This window comes from Rhinatrema bivittatum, chromosome 7 (genome assembly GCF_901001135.1).
Source record: "Rhinatrema bivittatum chromosome 7, aRhiBiv1.1, whole genome shotgun sequence".
Taxonomy (NCBI): Eukaryota; Metazoa; Chordata; class Amphibia; order Gymnophiona; family Rhinatrematidae; genus Rhinatrema; species Rhinatrema bivittatum.
Genome location: NC_042621.1, coordinates 52,756,380 through 52,779,044, shown reverse-complemented (window position 1 = coordinate 52,779,044; position 22,665 = coordinate 52,756,380). Strand labels below are relative to the sequence as shown.

The 22,665-nt window shown below is 45.8% G+C and overlaps 1 protein-coding gene across 2 annotated transcripts in view; it reads left to right on the top strand.

Moving 5' to 3' along the window:
• Window positions 1-21,581, top strand: part of UBA2 (ubiquitin like modifier activating enzyme 2) — a 186,375-nt gene extending 164,794 nt beyond the window's left edge. For both annotated transcript variants that reach the window (XM_029608377.1, XM_029608378.1), the window contains one exon: window positions 20,528-21,581. In XM_029608377.1, coding sequence (XP_029464237.1) covers window positions 20,528-20,706 — 179 coding nt within the window. In that variant the 3' untranslated portion in view covers window positions 20,707-21,581. The remainder of the gene's footprint in view (window positions 1-20,527) is intronic.
• Window positions 21,582-22,665: the final 1,084 nt, after the last annotated feature.

The window sequence follows — 22,665 nt, the reverse complement described above, 5'->3', positions numbered from 1 at the left end:
CTTATCTTCTCTAAGTGCCCCTTTAACCCCTGGATCATCTAACGGTCCAACTGACTCCCTCACAGGCTTTCTGCTTCGGATATATTTTAAAAAGTTTTTACTGTGAGTTTTTGCCTCTACAGCCAACTTCTTTTCAAATTCTCTCTTAGCCTGTCTTATCAATGTCTTACATTTAACTTATTTATTTTATTTATTTATTTTAAGTTTTTCTATACCGGCATTCGCAATAGATATCGCATCATGTCGGTTTACAATTAACAAGTAGATAGGTAACTAAAAGGTAAGAAACATTTATCTTAATAATAATAGTAATCGTTGTAGTAATAATAATAATAAAAACATTAAACAAGAGAAGGTTAAGGTATGCAGTTACAATAAAACAAGGGAGTGATACAACTTGGAGCATAGAAAAGAAGCTGGGGATTAAATAGAGAGAACGTAAAAATAGGATAAAGCATAAAAATGAAAATAAAGCATAAAAATATGAAAATAGCATAAATGATATGAAAATAGCATAAATGATATGATAATAGCATAAATGATAAAGCATAAAAATATGAAAATAGGATAAAGCATAAACTTGCCAATGTTTATGCTTTATCCTATTTTCTTCTGTTGGATCCTTCTTCCAATTTTTGAATGAAGATCTTTTGGCTAAAATAGCTTCTTTCACCTCCCCTTTTAACCATGCCGGTAATCGTTTTGCCTTCTTTCCACCTTTCTTAATGTGTGGAATACATCTGGACTGTGCTTCTAGAATGGTATTTTTTAACAATGACCACGCCTCTTGGACATTTTTTACTTTTGTAGCTGCTCCTTTCAGTTTTTTTTCTAACAATTTTTCTCATTTTATCAAAGTTTCCCTTTTGAAAGTTTAGCACGAGAGCCTTGGATTTGCACACTGTTCCTTTTCCAGTCATTAAATCAAATTTGATCATATTATGATCACTATTGCCAAGTGGCCCCACCACCGTTACCTCTCTCACCAAGTCCTGTGCTCCACTGAGAATTAGATCTAAAATTGCGCCCTCTCTCGTCGGTTCCTGAATCAATTGCTCCATAAAGCTATCATTTATTCCATCCAGGAACGTTCTCTCTCTAGTGTGACCCAATGATACATTTACCCAGTCTATATTGGGGTAATTGAAGTCTCCCATTATTACTGCACTACCAATTTGGTTAGCTTCCCTAATTTCTCTTAGCATTTCACTGTCCATCTCACCATCTTGACCAGGTGGACGGTAGTATACCCCTATCACTGTAGCCTTCTCTGACACACAAGGGATTTCTACCCATAAAGATTCAATTTTGTATTTAGTCTCATGCAGGATGTTTATCCTGTTGGACTCTATGCCATCCCGGACATAAAGCGCCACACCTCCTCCCGACTGCTCCTCTCTGTCATTACGATATAATTTGTACCCCGGTATAGCACTGTCCCATTGGTTATCCTCTTTCCACCATGTCTCTGAGATGCCAATTAAGTCTATGTCATCATTTACTGCTATACAGGAACACTGAATTTTCTTTTCTCTGGAGACAGTTCTATCTCCAGGCTCCAGACCTGGGGGGCGGGTTTCCCCTTGAGTAATTCAGCCTAGGTCTCTTCCCCGGTAGCCTAATTCCCTGTCTAGGGGTGATACTGGTGGTCCAGTCACTCCCCTTCTTTTACACTGGTGACCCTGAGATGTGATTATTCCTCGGATCCTTTGCAGAGATGTTTTAATTCCTCTGCTGTGGCACAAACCCTTCAGTCTGTTTAGCTGTTTCTCAAAAAAAAAAAGGAGACAGACAGCAGAAAATTTTATTTTCAGTGTAAAAGTTGGAATAAGGCAGTTCTTCACGGCTCTGGGCCATCTGCAGGGAAAGCAGCGACTCGAGGACATTCAGTCTGTTTCGCAGCAATCAGGCTCAGCTGTTTCACACACAGCTGACTTCCCGATGCCGAGGTCAGCGTTTTGTCTTGCCTGCAGAGAGGCTGCCTCGCGGCTCTCCTGCAATGGGCTCTGCTTGCCCAGAGGGGAGGGACCCTCCGTGGCTCCTTTGAAGTCGTTGACCCGAGGTCAGGTCAGCAAGTGTGCGTCCGGGCCGTCCTCCACACAAAATACCGCGGGAGCGGCAGCCATTTTGTGCCCGGACCTCGCAGCAGACTCGAATCCTCAAGGGGGAGGGGAGCAGGATTTTTGTTGTTTACCGCCTGACTTAAGCCCCATGGGATCTCCTGATGCTGATTCTGACCCTCCCCGAGGCGCGCCCCCGCCCCCCCCCCCCCCCCCCCCCCCAGAGGTCCAGCAGAGCGCATACTCCTTTTCCACCAGAATTTGTGCTCCTTTTAAATAAGTCTTTTTTAGCAAGCTTGGAGGTGCAGGAGGATCCCACTCGGGGCCCTCCACTGGCAAAAAGCCCTCGTTTGGTTGTTAGCTAGGGTGGCTACCTGGAAATCTATGCATACTTTTGCTCGGCATCTTGTCTTGACGTTCAGGCGCCAGTTTTTGGTTCTTTTGGCAGACACGTGCTCCGAGCAGGACTGTCTTGGTCCCACCCTACTTAGGGAAGCTTTGGTACATCCCACTGTCTGGACTGATCTGGGTATGTACAGGGAAAGGAAAATTGGTTCTTACCTGCTAGTTTTCGTTCCTGTAGTACCACGGATAGTCCAGACTCCCTCCCGTATTTCTTATGTCAGTCCGCTTGTAGTTTTTTCCTTTTCAGCTCTGGGGAATGCCTTCTTCCTTGCAGAACTTTGTAACATGATGATTTGGCACCAGATGTATCTAACACATAGACAAGAGCTGATTTTTTCTTGCACTGTTCAATGTTCTCATTATATTAGCTTTGTTGGTTTTGTTACTTGCTTGATCTTATTCTGGTTTGATTTGCGTTTGTTTTTTGTGCTTTGATAATGCTTATACTGAGGGGTGCAGGGTGAGTGCTGTCCTTATATGGTATGCCCTTTCAGTTTTTCTCTGGCTCCATCTGCTGGACAGGAGGCTCAACCCACTGTCTGGACTGATCCGTGGTACTACAGGAATGAAAATTAGCAGGTAAGAACCAATTTTCCTATTTGATTCATACAAAAAATCTTACCAAAGACATCAATATCGGCCTTATACTACCTATAGGCCCCAACAGTATCAATCAAACCGCCAACAGTCTTACCAGCAACCAACTTCCTGCCAGCACCCACGCGCTCCTCGTCAACCACGCCAGACTACAGAAACTCAACCCCCTAAAAACCAATAGAGTTTTTAGAAATGATTCCGCCACCACTGCCCACCCAAACAGTAGGAGGTCGACTATCCCACTTCTTTGCACAATGGAGCAGCATCACAACAGATTCATGGGTCCTGAATATAATACGAGATGGATATTCACTCCGTTTCACATCCCCTCTTCGTCTTCCACATTTGATTACCACCAGACCTCAGAGTATTTATTGGGAGACTCTCCGTCGAGAGGTCAGTCATTTACTTCAACAACACTGTATACAGGAAGTACCTCCCTCCCAACATCTAATGGGATTTCATTCACAATACTTTCTCATTCCCAAGAAGTCCGGAGGTCTGCATCCAATTCTGGACCTACGCTTTCTCAACAAACACATTTGAAAAGAGAAATTCAAAATGACTTCTCTCAAATCAATTCTTCCCTTCCTGCAACCCATGGATTGGATGTGCTCCATAGATTTAAAAGATGCATATGCTCACATTCCAATGCACCCAAAATCTTGGAATTACCTCTGTTTTTAGATGGGAAAGAGACATTTTCAATACAAAGTCCTTCCCTTCGGTCTCTCATCTGCTCCCAGAGTATTCACGAAATGCCTAGCGGTAGTGGTGGTACACCTCTGTTGTCGGGGGATTCAAATATTCCCTTATCTGGATGATTGGCTACTAGTAGCCCCAAATCCCAGTCTCCTCCAAGACAATTTAATTCAAACCATCAATTGCCTGGACCGTTTGGGTTTCCTGATAAATAATGAAAAATCTCATCTTCAACCTACTCAGACCTTGGACTTCATTGGAGCATCCATAAACACCATTCAAGACAAAACTTTCTTGCCACAACCCCGAGCAATAGCTCTTACTTCTCTAGCCCAACGCCTAATAAATCTTGTGACTACCTCAGCCCGCCAAATCTTGACTGTTCTGGGTCATATGGCAGCATGTACATATGTGGTCCCAAACACGAGATTCCATATCTGTCACCTTCAAAAGGGACTAAAAAAACAATGGTCTCAGTTCCAAAGTCCTTTGTCCACCCAAATAAGATTAACGAACAGTATGAAAACAGACCTTCAATGGTGGATGTGCCCACTAGCATTGACGGAAGGCTCACCACTGAGGCCTCCTCGGCATTAATTGATTCTTACCACAGATGCCTCCCCCACAGGATGGGGAGCCCATCTTGCCGACCTGCAAACTCAAGGGTTGTGTTCGTTCCAAGAACGCACTTATCACATCAATCTCTTGGAACTACGAACCATCAAATATGCTCTTCGAGCTTTCGGACACAAGCTACAGCAACACGTCATTGTGATCCATACCGACAACCAAGTGGCAATGTTTTACATAAACAAACAAGGAGGGTCCGGTTCATGGAACCTCTGCAAAGAAACGGTAGAAATTCTGGACAGGTCCCACAGCAAAGGAATTTCCCTACAAGCAACATACCTTCCAGGAATCAACAATTCCAAAGCGGACAAGTTGAGCAGAATTTTTCACCCACACGAATGGGAACTAAACCATCGCGTGGCCAACCAGATTTTTTTCAATTTGGGGCCTTTCTCACATAGATCTTTTTGCAAAGGTTCGCAACAGAAAGGTTCCCCTTTATCGCTCAGTCTATCCCAGTGCTCACCGGTTGCTACAGGACGCATTCCTACTGGATTGGTCTCAAGATCTACTTTACGCATTTCCTCCAATTCCCCTGATATCTCGCACAATACAGAGGTCCATCGAAGACAAAGCGAACCTAATCCTTATCGTGCCAGCATGGGCACATCAACCATGGTACGCTTACCTACTCCAACTATCAATCTGCAAACCAATTCCTCTGGGGAACGACCCCACCCTTCTCACCCAACAAGAGGGTTCACTTCTCCATCCACTTTATGCATCCTTGAATCTCACTGCATGGAGATTGAAAGGCTCACGTTCCAAAACCTAAACATATCTCCACAACTGGAAGATATTTTGGTGGCATCAAGGAAACCATCAACTCGACTAAACTAGCAACTAGCAACCTGATGTTCTTCTATGGATATAGACCCACTCACATGTCCGCCTGAAAGGCTTCTGGCTTACCTCCTTTATGCACAAGGTTTAGCCACCACTTCTTTACGTGTTCATCTCAGCTCGATATCAGCGTATCACACTCCTCTCAATGGAGAATCTATAGCATGTCATGCTCTGGTTTCCAGATTTATGAAGGACGTTCTGCAACTACGACCTCCAATCAAGAAACCACCAATACCATGGGATATTAACCCAGTTTTGGAACAACTTATGCTACCACCCTTTGACACTTGCCATCCTAGATACCTTTCCTGGAAAGTGTTATTCTTGGTCGCCCTACATGAAGAATTAGCGAACTTCATGCACTGGTTCACTATTCACCTTACCTGGAATTCTACCATGACAAAGTTACACTACGTACACACCCTAACTTTCTTCCTAAGGTAGTTTCCACCTTTCACTTAAACTAAACCATAACCCTACCAATTTTTCATCCTAAACCGCACGCAAATGACAACGAGCAGCGTCTTCATTCCTTGGACTGTAAACGTGCTCTTGCATATTATAAAAACACTCACTGTACTACCAGACCTTCGCAATTCTTCCTCTCATTTAACCCAAATGCGCCAGGTCTTCCATTTTCAAAAAGAACATTATCATCCTGGCTTACCAACTGTATACGTTTCTGCTACCAAAAGCGTTCGGAATCCTTATCTTCCATACCCAAAGCACACCAAATTCGTGCAATGGCTGCTTCCGTTGCTCATTACAATGATGTGTCTCTCTTAGATATCTGCAAAGCAGCCACATGGTCTTCACTTCATACCTTCGCATTCCATTACTGCTTGGACAAACAGTCTGGTGATTGTGCAAAAATGGGGCGGATAATTCTCCAAAAGAACACTTAACTAGTTCAGTTACTTCAGAACTGTCCACATCTTATTTTGTATTGAGCGATAACTGACCTACAAATGATCACACGGCTGTTACGCTCAATACTTCAGCTGGGGACTCCCAGACAGCATGGCTAATTCAGCTGCTTATCTATGGAAAAAAGCAAGTTTGCTTACCATAAACTGTGTTTTCCGTAGATAGCAGATGAATTAGCCATGCTGACCCTCCCGCCTCCCCGGATAGTTCCAGCATTGCATATCGTCTTGCTTTGACACGGACTGAGGAGCCTCAAGCAGGCACAGGGACAGGCAGGAGGGAGCACCTCACCTAAAGACTTTGAGTGATCTTAGAGAGCTCCGCCACCTAATGGCATGGAGGACGTTCCCAGACAGCATGGTTAATTCATCTGCTATCTACGGAAAACACCGTTTACGATAAGCAAACTTGCTTTTTGGGGGGGGGGGGGGGTTGTTTAACTTATTTGGGTTTCTTCCTGCTCATTTGCTTTTCAGCTTAATTAGAACCAGCCTCTGCTGTGGCTACAGTGCCATGGGCTTTCCTTTGCAGCTATCCAAGGTTTTTTTCTTTCATTTTAAACTCTGCTTCCATCTAGCTCATTTGTAGGATCCCTCGTTTTCAGCTTAAATCTATTTTCCGCTGATAAATTTCCAGGTTTTTGAGAAGGTGAAAATCAATTTTAAACTGATTTTTATTCGAGATTTCAAAAGCATAGCTGCAAGCCTGCGATGCTTTTTAGTACTACCCCCATACAGGCCGATACAGAACGGTGCGCTCAGCCGAGCGCACTGTTTAGCCCGTTTGGCTGCACGTTTTTGATGAGCTATAATTAACCCCTTATGTGAAAAACGCGCAACCACCCCCCCCCCCCCCCGACATTAATAGCGCTCATCACATGCAAATGCATTTTGATGAGCCTATTAGTTAGTCACCGACAATACAGAAAGTAAAATGTGCGGCCAAGTCGCAAAATTTACTCTCAGAAAACGCCTGCCAAAGGCAGGAGTTAATTTCAGATGGCACTGGGCAAGTGTACAGAAAAGCAGAAAAAACTGCTTTTCTGTACACCCTCCGACTTAATATCATAGCGATATTAAGTTGGAGGCCCAAAAATTTAAAAAAAAAAAAGAAAATCAGCCCGCTGGTTGGAAAACAGGTGCTCAACTTTGCCGGTGTCCATTTTCCGAACCCGTGGCTCTCAACGGGTTTGACAACAGATGCCGGTAAGACCCGCTGACAGCCGCCACCTCCTTAATAGTGCAAGCCCGAATTTAAATAAAGAAACACGTGCCCAGGAGAGCGCCGGCTCTCCCGCGGACTTTATTGAATGGGCCTGATAGAAAACACAGTGGGGTATGCACAAGAATTGGGCCTGAACCATACCTTCAGCAGAAAAAAAGTCAGAAGCAGCATGACAATGCCTGCAGCAGCCATGATTGCATGCCCACACTGCAGGAGTAAGAAGGAAATTGCAAGTGGAGAAGAGAGACCAGATCCCCAACAAAGCCGGAGTCAACACTGGAGTTGTTCTGGAGGAGTAAGGCAAACATGAGCACAGGAACTGCGCTGGAGGGAATATGAGTTGCCGTTGGGAAGGAAGGCCAAAGCTGTCATTGGAGCTGCTGCTGAGTGGGAAGCAGAGCGAATGGTGTCCTCCTAGGAGGAGGGGAGAAGAGAGAAGGGGGGACACTGGGAGGGGTAGTGAAAAAATCTTGGGAGGAAATGGAAGAAAAAGGTAAGAGACTGGGTGTGTGAGAGAGGAAATACTATGAAGAGGGGAGAAAGGGGAAAGGACTGACAAATGGATTATACTCTCCTAAAGCAGATGGAGGCAGAGAGCAACTGATGTCACTCTATATAGGGTCCTGTGCTTACCTCAACCTGCCAATATTCTCTGCCTCTAGAAGATGATATAGTAGAATAACATATGTTCTGGAGTCATGTTTCAGCCTGATGAAAGAAAATTCTAAGACTTCTGGGGGCGATAGATCAGGGTCTGGTCTTTCCCCAGTAGAGTAGGCTCACATCAGCGGACTTCCAAGTAAGAGGTAAGTATTTACTGAACTATGGGTTTGATTTGCCATTATTTCTCCCCTTCCTTCTTGTGCTTCTCTTTTTTTCTCTCTTTCTCTCTCTCCCTCCTCTCGCTACTAGATGCCTTGTAAGTGCAACTGTAGAATAAAGTAAAAAAATAAAAATAAAGGAGAGAGAACAGCAGCTAGCCAAAGCATCAGTAGCTGCAGCCACTTTACAGCCTGGAATCCAGCCTACCTGGTATCTCCATGGGGTGAGGAATACAGACATGGCTAATCCTCAGTCTTGCTGAAGGTATTGGTGTATATAGTTTAGAGTTCAGAAGTCCTGGCAGACTTGGCTGGTCTCCCAAATTATAGGTGGATTGTTGTTCTCTTCATGTGACGTCCCCTAATTGTTGGGAATGTGGGAGGAAGTTATGAACTTGTTGCAGAAATATACTGGTAGGCTGAGGTAAGCATAGGACCCAATATAGGATGACAGCAGCAAATCAGTTGCTGTCTGCCTCCAACTGCAGGTAAGGGAGAATAATCAATTTGTATGGACTGGTCTGACAGGAATCAAGGAAAGGAAATTCTCCCAAGACAAGCAGGTTGGTAGTCCTCACATATGGGTGACATCATCAGATGGAACCCTGTCACAGAGTACTTTTGTCAAAGTTTCTAGAACTTTGACTGGCACACCGAGCATACCCAGCATGCTACTAACCCTGTGGCCACTAGGGGTCCCCCTTTAGTATTTTCTTTCCGTGCAGCAGTTGCCTCGCTGTTTAGGAGCCCTGTGAGAAATTTCTCACAACTTTCCTCACGGAAATATTTGATGTTTAACTTCTTAAAAAATCCCTCAACGGGGTCCACCATTCCCTCCGACGTTCGGTAAATGTTTTCCTGTACTTTACGGTCGGTTCGCGGTGGCTTACCACCTTGGTGCCCAACGGTAACCAACCGCATGCCCGCCATTTTTCGGCATGGCAACCGGGTTTAGGAAATGCCTCGCATGTCTGAGGACTATGTCATAACGGACCCGCATAATGATTGCGTTTTGTGCTTAGGTCCCTCGCAGGACGCCCGTCGATGCCCCAGTTGCGCACAAATGACCCCCAAAGGCCGGCGCGCGCGACTGGACAAGATGGAGCGTTTGCATTGAAACTCTGTGCTCCATCGACTCCAGCTCAAGTGGCTCCGACCAGAGAGGGTCCATCGACCTCTGAGATGCCTCGCCAGGAACATCACGGAGCAGGTGACCATCCGTCACAGACACCCTCAAAGTTATCGGCATCATCGTCCTCTGTGTCGGAGAAGAACCAGACCGAGCACAAAGGGAAATGTCGTCACCAGCACAGACGTGCATCCCCACCCGGTACCTGCACCGATACCACAGCGGCATAGATTCCCACCGAACCACCTGTGAAGAGGAGCCCCCATTCTCCCAGGACAAGCAGGATGGTAGTCCTCACATGTGGATGACATCAGATGGAGCCCTGTCACGGCATCAACCCTGCAGCCACCAGGGATCCCCCTTCAGTCTCTTTTTTTTCCGCGTAGCAGTTGCCTCGCGATTAGGAGCTCTATGAGATTTTACCTCACAACTTTTCCTCATGGAACTTTTGAAGATTATCTTCATTAAAATCACCCTCACCGGGGTCCCCCGTTGAATACGTTTCCTCCGCCAGTTAAGTGTATTCCCCATGTTCTGCAGTCGATTCCTGGCGACAATCTTTCGGTTACCGACGGTCATCGACTGCACGCGCCAAACATTTTCCATGGTGACGGGTTTTAGAAAATGCACAGAGTGTCCAAGGACAATGTCCATAATGGACCCGCACGACATTTATGTGTTGAGTTTAGGATCCTCACACGACGTCCATCAGTGCCCAAAATGTGCACAAATGACCCCTAAGGGGTCGTTTGGAGAAAATGCAGCAGCTCTTTAGTCCCAAAGGTGCTGCTTCATAGTCTCCAACACGGGCACAACATTCCAAAGAGGGTCCTTCGACATCGAAGACGCCGAGCAAACACCTTATCGAAGCGGGTGACTAGCCGTCACCGACCCCCTCGCAGGCATCAGCTTCTTCATCCTCGGCAGCGGGGAAGGACTGAGCCGCGCACCGGGGGAAGCACCGGTACGATTCCACGCCCGGCATCGATGGCTATCGAGCCACCTGCAAAGAAGACCCAGAGAGAGGAGCCCCTATTCTCCTCTGGACCCAGGTCACCGAGGCATTCCCCACCAATATCGGTGCCGGGTACTGAATCTCCACAGATCACTGTGGAAACATCAGTAACGACTAGCCTACCTCCTACCACAGGCATAGTGCTTTCAATGCCAGCCTCAAAGGGAGAATTGGACGTAATGGTCCAGGAGGCAGTGCTTAAAGCCCTCCAGGGTTTCCATTCGCCATCGGTGCCGGCCCCCATACCGACACCGCTATCAGAGCACTCGATGTTTGCACCACTTTTCAAGCGCCTAGATGCGCTCATCAGTACCGTGTCGACTCCTTCTATGCCATCGGGCCTGTTGGCATCGACTCATCCATCCATGCCTCCGCAGGTCCCGATTCCCATACCGGGTTCCTCGGAAGATGATGAAACGATACCCGGACAAACCACTCCATGGAAGCCACCGAGGCCGGAGCTGTTACTTGGATCATCGGGGAATATCGATGCCTAAATGTACCTCGTCTGTTTCCAAACCATCGTTCCTGATTCTGGGTCCACCGATGCAACCGCAACCTCCATTGAAGCCATCCCATCACCGATCAAGGCCTTCTCACCCTTTCGAGTTTGATGTGCTTCCTCCCTCAGGAGATCCACAAGAACAAGGGGAAAGTCCCTATGATCCCTGGGAAGATGATCCCACCGATGAATCCTCACACACTTCCGAGGACGTGCTCTCGGAGCCTTCACCCCCGGAAGAAAGGCGACAGTCTCCTCCAGAAGACCTCTCCTTTGCCAGTTTTGTCAGGGAGATGTCTGAATCCATTCAATTTTCTTTGGCTACGGAGGTAGACGCTTGCCACCAGATGTTGGAGGTACTACAATTTGTAGATCCTCCAAAAGAAGTAATGGCGATACCAGTGCACGAAGTGCTTCTTGACCTCCTGCACCGCCTCAGGGAGCACCCAGATACAGTACCTTCAGTCAATAAGAAGACTGCTACTTGCTTGGTCCAGCAGGCCCCAGGTTTCCAAAAAGGTCAGGGCCCTCACCAATCTGTAGTGGTGGAGTCAGCGCAGAAGAAAGCCAAAAGATCACATCCACATTCTTCTGCTGCTCCTAATAAGGACCAGAAGGCACTGGATACATAAGAACATAATAAATCGCCATGCTGGGTCAGACCAAGGGTCCATCAAGCCCAGCATCCTGTTTCCAACAGAGGCCAAAACCAGGTCACAAGAACCTGGCAATTACCCAAACACTAAGAAGATCCCATGCTACTGATCCAATTAATAGCACTGGCTATTCCCTAAGTAAAATTGATTAATAGCCATTAATGGACTTCTCCTCCAAGAACTTATCCAAACCTTTTTTTAACCCAGCTACACTAACTGCACTAACCACATCCTCTGGCAACAAATTCCAGAGCTTTATTGTGCGTTGAGTGAAAAAGAATTTTCTCCGATTAGTCTTAAATGTGCTACTTGCTAACTTCATGGAATGCCCCCTAGGACACAAAGTCTTTCAGGGGTCCATGTTGATAGGGCAGATAGCTGACTATCAACTATACATGACCCAGTACAATAGGAATCTCTGGAAACAAGCTCAAACATTTGCAGATTCCTTACCACAATAACAACAAGAATCCCTGTCCTCCATTATTCAAAAGGCAATGGAAGCATGTAAGCATGAGGTTAGAGCTGCTTACGACTCATTTGAAACTGCATCCAGAGTCTCAGCAGCCGGCATTAGTGCTAGGAGTTGGGCCTGGCTAAAAGCTTCAGACCTATGCCCAGACGTTCAGGATAGACTTGCTGATCTGCCCTGTACAGGTGATAACCTGTTTGGAGACAAGATCCAGGATGCAGTAACTCAGCTAAAAGATTACCATGAGACCCTGCGTCAGTTATCAACTGCCTCTGAAGCCCCTGGGGGGATACGTAGGGACGTCAGAAGAAAATATTACAGGCCACGAAGATACTATCCTCCAGCGTCCCATGCTACAACAGCCCGGCCCAACGGAGAGGACAAACACGTCAAGTAAGACAACCTAAGTTGCCGCCAGCTCCTAAGGCTGCTTCGGCGACAGCGTTCTAATTCCTCTCTAGAGAGCAGTACCCATTTCACATTTCTCTTAAAAGGAAAATTTCACCTGTTTGCCCCATCTACATCTTCATATCACAAAAGATCACGTTACTATTATAGGGTATCAGAAGTCCTCTAGGGGCAATGAGATGGGTACTGCTTTTTAGGCTGGAGATTCAGATGAGTCTGTATATTCTCTGGTCATTACATAAGTACCTACCTAAACAGTTGGACTTCACCCCGTAGTCCATCTGTTTCCATTGTAACGCTTAGCCACACATCAACTCAGGCTCTTAACACCTCTACCAAGAAACCGTAAAGGTGTGAGCCTTTTTTCATACGGCACTCCTTCCTACTGCATGCCAATTTCTGGCACACACATTCAATCCACTAGTGACCCGACACAACGAACAATTCCAGCCCTAGGATGGTCTTGTATCCCTTTGTTGAGAGCAGAAGCATCTATCGATAAGATTGATCGGCCATCTCTTCTTGTGTCCCCTCTGAACCGCAAAATGAATGATTCTGCTCTCAACACAGGGACTGCAGAGCACCATCCATGGAGACCTTAACTCTTCCTTGGAACATAGGTCTGCTAAAGATGTACCCTCAGACACCACTCATAGCAAGACTCTCATGGACCTATGATACACAAAAGGCTCCATGATATTCGTGGGCCTCTTCAGAAAGTACCACATCTATCGTCAGCATTCTGGAGCTGTCTTTTCCATTCCTAGTAGATTCACAGGAGTCTTTTCCAAAAAAATATATATAGCACTCTACGTAGAGAGATTTTTTCCCACGTCTGTGCAAGGAAGATGTTTATCTCTTTCTTGTCCACAGGACAACCGGTACACTCTCTGTGACTGATCTTTCAACTCTAGTTTCCAGTCTTCCTCTGTTTGAAGTTACTTCACTACCATTAATTGTACTTCACACCAGAGACGGGATAATCCATACAGGTTCAATCCCGGGTGAGTTGCTTCATCAGAAGCTTATCCACATAACCTGATAGTTCTGTGCGCTCACCTACATTCCTTCTTCAGGTGATAGCTGATTTCCACCAGAATCCAGCTATCCACTTTCAAGGACTTACACTCGCTAGAGTGATCGACCCTTACACACTTGAATTGTAAAATACAGCTTGCATTTTCTATGCACGCTCTACAGTCCACGTGAAATCCACCCGACTCTTAGTTTCTTTCTTAAAGCTAACCTAGGATTACGGTGGCTAAACTCCTTCCTTCGCTTGCTTCAGACAATGCACAGAACCATAACAACATCAGTAACACACTGTCGTTAAATACTGACTAACTGCACCAGTGAGTCTGTGACACGAAGTTATCTTCACTCCTTCGCAGCCCACTATTACCTAGACGAGACCAAAAGATACCATACTACCTTTGGCCTGTCTGTACAACACAATCTCTTCCATATGGAAACCCAACTCGTACTACCACGACCCATTGTGTATTTCAGACTGACTCATAGTTACCAACTGCACCCCAGTTGTTGTGCCTGTTGCACATGTTGAGTGGATTTTCATGAGTCAGCCTGTAGCTTGCTATTCACCCACATGTGAGGACTACCATCCTGCTTGTCCTGGGAGAAAGCAGAGTTACTTACCTGTAACAGGTGTTCTCCCAGGACAGCAGGATGTAGTCCTTACGAAACCCGCCCGCCACCCCGCGGGTTGGGTTCGCGGAATTGGGTTCGCTTATGTTTTCTTATTTTATTTTTTCGCTCGTACTTTTTGCTACAAACGAGACTGAAGGGGGACCCCTGGTGTCACCCATGTGTGAGGACCCAGTGTTCCCCACTGATATTGATGCCGGGTACTGAGCCTCCACAGATCGCTGTGGAGTGTTCAGTAATGCCTAGCCTGCCTCCTACTCCAGGCACAGTGCTACCAATGCCAGCCTTCAGAGAGGAATTGGGCAAATTGGTCCAAGAAGTGCTCAATGCCTTTCAGAGCTTTGTCGTCACTGGCACCGGCCCCCATACCAGAATCGGTGCCCTCGATGTTCGCACCTCTCCTCGAGCACCTGGACACCCTCATCGGTGCCCTGCCAACTCAACCCGTGCCATTGGACACAGTGGCACCGAGTCGACCATCAAGGCCTCTGCAGGTCCCAATTCCCATACCGGGTTCCTCGGAAGAAGAAGGGACTTCCAGCATGGGATCCACAGATGCCGGAGCCCGTTCCAGGGCCATCGGGGCTGTCAATGCCTAAGCGTACCTCATCCACTTCAGTGCCCCTGAGGCCGGCACAGACTCCTTCGATACCGGTGCCACATCCATCGATGCCACCTCGATATCCATCCATGCCTTCTTGCCCTCTAGGCTCTAGTATCCTTCTTTCCTCACAATTACCAGCAGGTGAGGAAGAAACTCCCTATGATCCATGGGAGGATACATCCTCTGACCATTCCTCATCCGAGGAATTGCTCTCAGAGCTTTCACCCCTGGAAGAAAGCCATCGATCTCCTCCTGAAGACCTCTCCTTTGCCAGCTTTGTCAAGGAGATATCTGAAACTATCCCATTTCCATTGTGAGGAAGACACTCACCACTAGATGCTGGAGGTCTTACAATTTGTAGATGCTCCAAAACAGGTACTGGCGATACCAGTACATGAAATACTGCTTGACCTCTTGCATCGCTTGTGGGACCATCCAGGTACTGTACCTCCAGTCAACAGAAAGACAGATGCTACGTACCTGCTTCAACAAGCCCCAGGCTTTCAAAAGAGCCAGCTGCCCCACCATTCTGTAGTGGTGGAATCAGCCTAAAAGAAGGCTAAAAGATCCTGTTCACACTCCTCTGCTCCTCCTGGTAAGAAACAGAAGGCATTAGATGCATTAGGACGTAAAGTCTTTCAAGAGTCCATGTTGATAGCACGAATAGCAGCATATCAGTTATACATGACCCAATATAAAAGAAATCTCTGGAAAAAAGTTCAGGAATTTGCAGAGACCTTACCACAACAATAGCAAGAGACCTTGACCTCCATCCTACCAAAAGGATTGGAAGCAGAAGCAGGTAAATACGAGGTCAGAGCTGCTTATGACTCTTTTGAGACTGCATCCAGAGTTTCAGCAGCGGGCATTAGTGCTAAGCGATGGGCCCGGCTCAAAGCCTCAGACTTACACCCGGAGTTGCAGGACAAACTCGCAGATCTCCCCTGTACAGACAGTGGCCCAATTAAAAGACCGTCATGAGACCCTTCGTCAACATTCAACTGTCACCTCAGAGGCACCCTCTGTAGCCCACAGGACTCTGCGCAGGGACACCAGCAAATTTTATAGACCGCGTAGGTATTATCCTCCTGCGTCCCATGCTCGACCAGTTCGAGCCCCTCAGAGAGGATGTGCATGGCAAGCGAGGACACCTAGAGCGCAGCCAGCTCCACAAGCTGGTCCTGCGACTGGATTTTGACTCCTTGCCAGAGAGCAGCAGCCATCTCCCCTTGATCCCAGTGGGAAGCCGCCTTTGCCACTTTGCAACCAATTGGCACCCAATTACCATGGACCAGTGGGTATTGTCCATCATAACCCATGGCTTCCATCAAAATTTTTCAGCTATACCCTCGGACTCCCCACGCAGTCTAGAGTGGAGCCGGGTCAATCATACAACACTTCTCGAGTCAGAACTCTTAACCCTTCTGTATGCCAGGGCCGTACAACCGGTTACCTTGTCCCAGCAGGGGAAAGGATTCTACTCAAGGTATTTCCTAATTCCAAAAAAGACTGGTGGCCTCCAGCTTATTCTGGACCTCCGTGCCTCAAACACGTTTCTTTGCAAGGAACGGTTCAGGATGGTGTCCCTGGGCACCATACTACCTCTACTACATCAAAGGGATTGGCTCTGCTCTTTGGACCTTCAGGACGCATATGCCCATATTGCAATCTTCCTTCCTCATTGCAAGTACCTGCGATTCGTGGTGGGTCGCAGGCATTAGCAATACAGAGTACTGCCATTCGGCCTTGCCTCTGCACCCCAAGTGTTCACGAAGTGCCTGGCAGTAGTGGCTGCACATTTACGCCGCAAGGGCGTACACTTCTTTCCATATCTGGATGACTGGCTCATAAAAAGCCAGTCCAGACAAGGGGCCCTAGACTTCCTTGATCTCACTAAACGGCTCCTGCACTCACTGGGATTTCTGATCCAACTACCCGAAATCCCACTTGACACCATCTCACCATCTCTCCTTTATACGAACAGACCTAGACACCACAGTAGCCAAAGGGTTCTTATCCGACAACAGTGCAACCACGCTGTCCATCCTCACCAGCTCTATCCACACTTGAAAAACAGCCTTGGCTTGCCAACTTCTCAAGTTGCTTGGCCACATGGCATCAACAGTCCATGTCACCCCAATGGCAAGCTTAGCTATGAGACTCACGCAATGGACTTTAAAGTCTCAGTGGCATCAAGCCACTCAGCTGCTAACGTCCCTTGTCCACATAACCAGTCAGCTTCGTTTGTCCCTTGGTGGATGCACAAGGCCAACTTACAAAACAGGTCTATCCTTCCAGCAACCAGCTACTCAGGTGAACTTAACCACGGACACCTCCAACCTAGGTTGGGGAGCCCATGTCAAAGCCTCCAAACCCAAGGGACTTGGACAAAAACTGAAGCAATTTCTCAGATCAACTTCCTGGAACTTCGGGTGATGCGGTATGCCATTTATACATTCAGGGACTGCCTATCCAACAAGATAGTCTTATTTATTTATTTAGCACTTTTCTATACCGACCTTCATGGTTGAGGACCATTCTTGATTCAAACAGACAATTCAAACAAAAAATTTTTTTATTTTTTTTTTCAAAAACAAAAAAAAAATTCAAACAAAAAAAAAAAGTCTTGATTCAAGCAGTCTTGATTCAAACAGACAATCAAGTAGCAATGTGGTACCTGAACAAACAGGGGGGGCACGGGATCTTATCTGCTCTGCCTCAGGGATCTGTATTGGGACCCGTACTTTTCAATATATTTATACATGATCTGGAAAGAAATACGACAAGTGAGGTAATCAAATTTACAGATGATACAAAATTATTCAGAGAAGTTAAATATCAAGCAGATTGTGATAAATTGCAGGAAGACCTTGTGAGACTGGAAAATTTTGCATCCAAATGGCAGATGAAATTTAACGTGGATAAGTGCAAGGTGATGCATATAGGGAAAAATAACCCATGCTATAGTTACACAATGTTAGGTTCCATATTAGGTGCTACAACCCAAGAAAGGGATCTAGGCGTCATAGTGGATAACACATTGAAATAGTCTGTTCAGTGTGCTGCGGCATTCAAAAAAGCAAACAGAATGTTGGGAATTATTAGAAGGGGAATGGTGAATAAAACGGAAAATGTCATAATGCCTCTGAATCGCTCCATGGTGAGACAGCACCTTGAATTCTGGTAACCGCATCTCAAAAAAGATATAGTTGCAATGGAGAAGGTACAGAGAAGGGCAACCAAAATGATAAAAGGGATGGAACAGCTCCCCTATGAGGAAAGGCTAAAGAGGTTAGGACTTTTCAGCTTGGAGAAGAGACGGCTGAGGGGGGATATGATCAAGGTGTTTAAGATCATGAGAGGTCTTGAACGAGTAGATGTGAATCGGTTATTTACACTTTTGGATAATAGAAGGACTAGGGAGCATTCCATGAAGTTAGCAAGTAGCACATTTAAGACTAATCGGAAGACTAATTGGAGAAAATACTTTTTCACTCAGCGCACAATTAAGCTCTGGAATTTGTTACCAGAGGATGTGGTTAGTGCAATTAGTGTAGCTGGGTTCAAAAAAGGTTTGGATAAGTTCTTGGAGGAGAAGTCCATTAACTGCTATTAATCAAGTTTACTTAGGGAATAGCCACTGCTATTAATTGCATCAGTAGCATGGGATCTTCTTGGTGTTTGGGTAATTGCCAGGTTCTTGAGGCCTGGTTTGGCCTCTGTTGGAAACAGGCTGCTGGGCTTGATGGACCCTTGGTCTGACCCAGCATGGCACTTTCTTATGTTCTTATGATTATCTCTGGCATATCTCAGAATCTGGACTACAGACTTCCTCCATACGCGTACACCTCAATGCCATCTCTGCTTACCATCAAGGCATAGGGGATGCGCCATAACGGCTCAACCCCTGGTGAGTAGATGTATGAGAGGCTTAATACAGTTTAAGCCACCTCCTCGAGCACCGGTTGTGGCATGGGACCTCAACGTGGTACTTGCACGGCTCATGCGTTCTCCGTTTGAGCCACTGCAGTCCTGCAAACTCTGATATCTTACATGGAAAGTAATTTTCCTACTAGCAATCACATCTGCTCACAGGGTAAGTCAGTTACAGGTCCTTGTGACCTACTCACCTTACACAAGGTTCCTCCATGACTGAGTGGTTCTCCGAACTCACCCTAAATTCCTTCCTAAGGTGGTAACAGATTTTCACTTAAATCAGTCCATAGTCTTGCCCACTTTCTTTCCAAGGCCTCACGCTCATCCAGGTGAGCGAGCTCTACACACCTTGGACTGTAAGCGCGCGCTAGCATTTTATTTAGACCGCACTACTACCCACAGGAAGTCCACCCAACTCTTTATTTCTTTTGATAAAAACAAACTTGGAGTTGCAGTGGGCAAGCAAACTATCTCCAACTGGTTGGCAGATTGTATTGAATTCTGCTACCAACAAGCAGGCCTTCCACTTCAGGGACGAGTGAAAGCGCATTCAGTCAGGGCAATGGCAATGTCAGTAGCACACAACCATTCAGCACCGATTGCCAACATCTGCAGGGCTACAACATGGTGCTCTCTCCACACCTTCGCAGCTCACTATTGTCTAGACAAGGCTGGACGGCGAGACTCTGTCTTTGGCCAGTCTGTCCTAAGGAATTTATTCCCAGTGGAGAAACCCAACTCATCCTACCTCAACCCGCTGTGAATTTCAGGCTGCCTCATCCTTGCCAACAGCACCCCAATTGTTCTGCCTGTTGCTCATGTTGTGTACTGGTTGGCCTGATTCGTATGACTCAGCTTGTATGTAGCTTGCTATTCACCCATATGTGAGGATTACCGTCCTGGAAGAAAGCAGAGTTGCTTATCTGTAGCAGGTGTTTTCCCAGGACAGCGGGATATTAGTCCTCACGAAACCCACCCGCCATCCCGCGGGTTCGATAATGTTTTCTTATTTTATTTTTTGCTTGTCCTTTTTTGCTACAAACCAGACTGAAGGGGGACCCCTAGTGGCCACAGGGTTAGTGGCATGCTGGACATGCTTAGTGTGCCACTCAAAGTTCTAGAAACTTTGACCAAAGTATTCTGTGACAGGGCTCCATCTGTTGATGTCACCCATATGTGAGGACTAACATCCTGCTGTCCTGGGAGAGTACCTTTTACAGGTAAGCAACTCTGCTTTCGCAAGTAAGACTAATTTACCATAGATGTGCTCTGTCTTGGAAATCTTTTTCACTTGCAGTGAAAAGTCATGGATTCCATTGTCTTTCTGTCCTTATTACCTGAGCAGTATTGTATTGGTGTACAGTGTCAGGTGTTATGGTTTTGTAGTGTAGTAAACATAATGGAAGTTGAACAGGTGCTTTTATGGAAGAAATGGGTTTAGAGAGACTGAAGCATATCTGGTTTATATAATCCCCCCTTTCTACTCTTTGTATATCTTATTGCCTATATGTTACGTTTTCTTTCATGTTGTTTTCTTTCTACCATTGTTCCTCCTCTAAGCCTCCTCTTTGGAATATAGCTAGAAGGAAGTTCTAGTCCACTAAATAGTAAACATTGCAGATGGATTCAACAGAGTATAATTATTCTTACTTTCAGACTCTTAATGTTTTCAGACTATGCATGAACATACAACCTCAGTCTTATTAACTTCCCTCATTCATGAAACATAATGAAGGTAGTCAAGTGGCTGTTGAAAGTATCATAGGTTATGAAAAAGCACTTTTGCAAATACTGCTAAAATTACATTTTACTTATCGAAACCTGTTGAGCATTACAGATAATCTGATAAAGGTATATTGTATCTTACAAAATAATGGACATGGGCACGGCAATGTGACAGTGTATCCCTTTTTTTTTCTTCTTGATAGCTCAAGATCAGGATGATGTATTAATAGTGGACTCCGATGAAGAAGGTCCTTCTCCTACTAGCAATTTGGATGTCAACAGAGAGAACGTAAAACTGAAGCGAAAGCTAGAGGATGAAGAGCACGTGAGCCGGAAGAGATTGCGAACCGAGCAGGATGACGACATTATAGCACTGGACTGAGCAAAAACTACCTGATTGCAGAACAATCATTTTCTGTGCTACACTATGTGAACGTTGTCAAGGGTGTGTTAAATGTCCAGAACTAGACTATTATGGCCCTTGTCCAAAGGAAAAACCACACCACTGTTTTGGGTTTGTTTGCTGTTTTTTTTAATAGAACTTTCATCCATACCTTTTTGTACAACATACATTTTCCAGTAGGCTTTAGTTTTCCCACATTCTACTGTACACAAAGCTAGTAAACAAAAAAGTTATTGTGGAATACTTGAACACATGTATTCACTTACAGAAAGATGAAATACAAGAACACATGTTATCTTTTATTTTTATAAAAAGCTTTTGAAGCTTAGTATTCAGAACAAGCTGTGGTGTACTATAGGGTCATCATATGTCCATGTTTATAAGCTTTAGGTTCTTCTTTTTGAGAAGAAATGTTTTCAGCCTAGATCTACCATTTTTCACACCCTCAATCTGTCTTTGAACATCCGCTGGCACTGTGTACATTACTGTAAAACAATAGCAGATTTCTCAGTTTTTCAGCTTGTACTGCTTGCTGTGTCGGTGTCAGAAGCAAGTTTTGTGTATTGTTACAGTTTCAGGTTATTTATATTTGATGTTTTGTACAACCCAAATATGATACTGTACCTCTGGACCAAATAAATGACACCTGAAATCCTTGTTATACCCTGCTTGCACAGTCCACATTTATGTAGACTTAATAGATATTGCACTGTAATACAGTGTTTAAAATTGTACTTTTTTTGTTTCAGTATTTTTTGACGGGGCAATTTGACCATTTACTAGTTTGGAAATAAACTTCAACTGTTTAGAGTTGAAGGGGAACTTTTTTAAATAAAATTTTGGTTCAAATACCACTCTTTCCTGCACAGTCCAGTTATTGGTTTCCTGTTTGCTGAGAGATACAGTAGTGTTATTACAGCTTAAAACCCAAGATCGATAATGCCACTTTTTACTGTTCTTGAGCCAAGGACGTGTTTAACATGTTAAGTAGTCAAAATTGTATTTACAAGAAAGTAAGAAACCTCCCATTTATAATATTCTCACAGGACAAGCAGGATGGTAGTCCTCACATATGGGTGACATCACAGGATGGAGCCCAATCACGGAAAACTTCTGTCAAAGTTTTCAGAATTTTGACTGGCCCATACTGGGCATGCCCAGCATGGCACTAACCCTGCAGCCAGTAGCCTCGTCGTAGTTGCAGCCTTCCTCAGGACCCAAGGTGTTCACGTCTACTCCTATCTAGACATCGAGTGGGAGAGTCTTCTTTTTTCCGCGCAGCAGTAGCCTCGCGGTTAAGGAGCTCTGCAGAGATTCCTGTCAGGAATTTTCCTCACGGAATTGCTAAAAGTTAATTTGCCCCACTGGGGTCCCTCCTTTAACTTTTTTCAGACCGCGGTACTCCGGTAAGTTTTTACCCGTTTTCCGTCAATTACCATCGCGTTTGGCCCTCGCGGCCTAATGGCCGTCGATCGTATCGCGGCTCGATTTTTTTCTATGGCCATGGCGAAGGGGTTTCGTCTGTGCCCGGACTGTACTCGCACCATGTCCATTACAGACCCCCATAAAGTCTGTGTAATGTGTCTTGGACGAGAGCATGATGTCTTGACCTGCACCAAATGTGCTCTAATGACACCAAAAGGTCGCAAGGCCAGAATGGAGAAGATGGAACTTCTCTTCCGTGCTCAAACCCCGACTCCGTCCATTGCATCGACTTCGTCTGAACCAGCACCGTCAACTTCGCGCCAGCATCGACCACCGGCCGATGACCGTCCAGAATCAACGACTTCTCGGCCTTCGACACCCTCCCCTCAGGACCGAGGGGATCGTAGGGAGCAACATCGCCATCGGCACCGTAAGACTCGGACCATCGAGGGAGCGAAATCATCGACCTCGCCATTGTCCAAGCCGCCTTTGAAAAAGCCCCGTCCAGAAAAG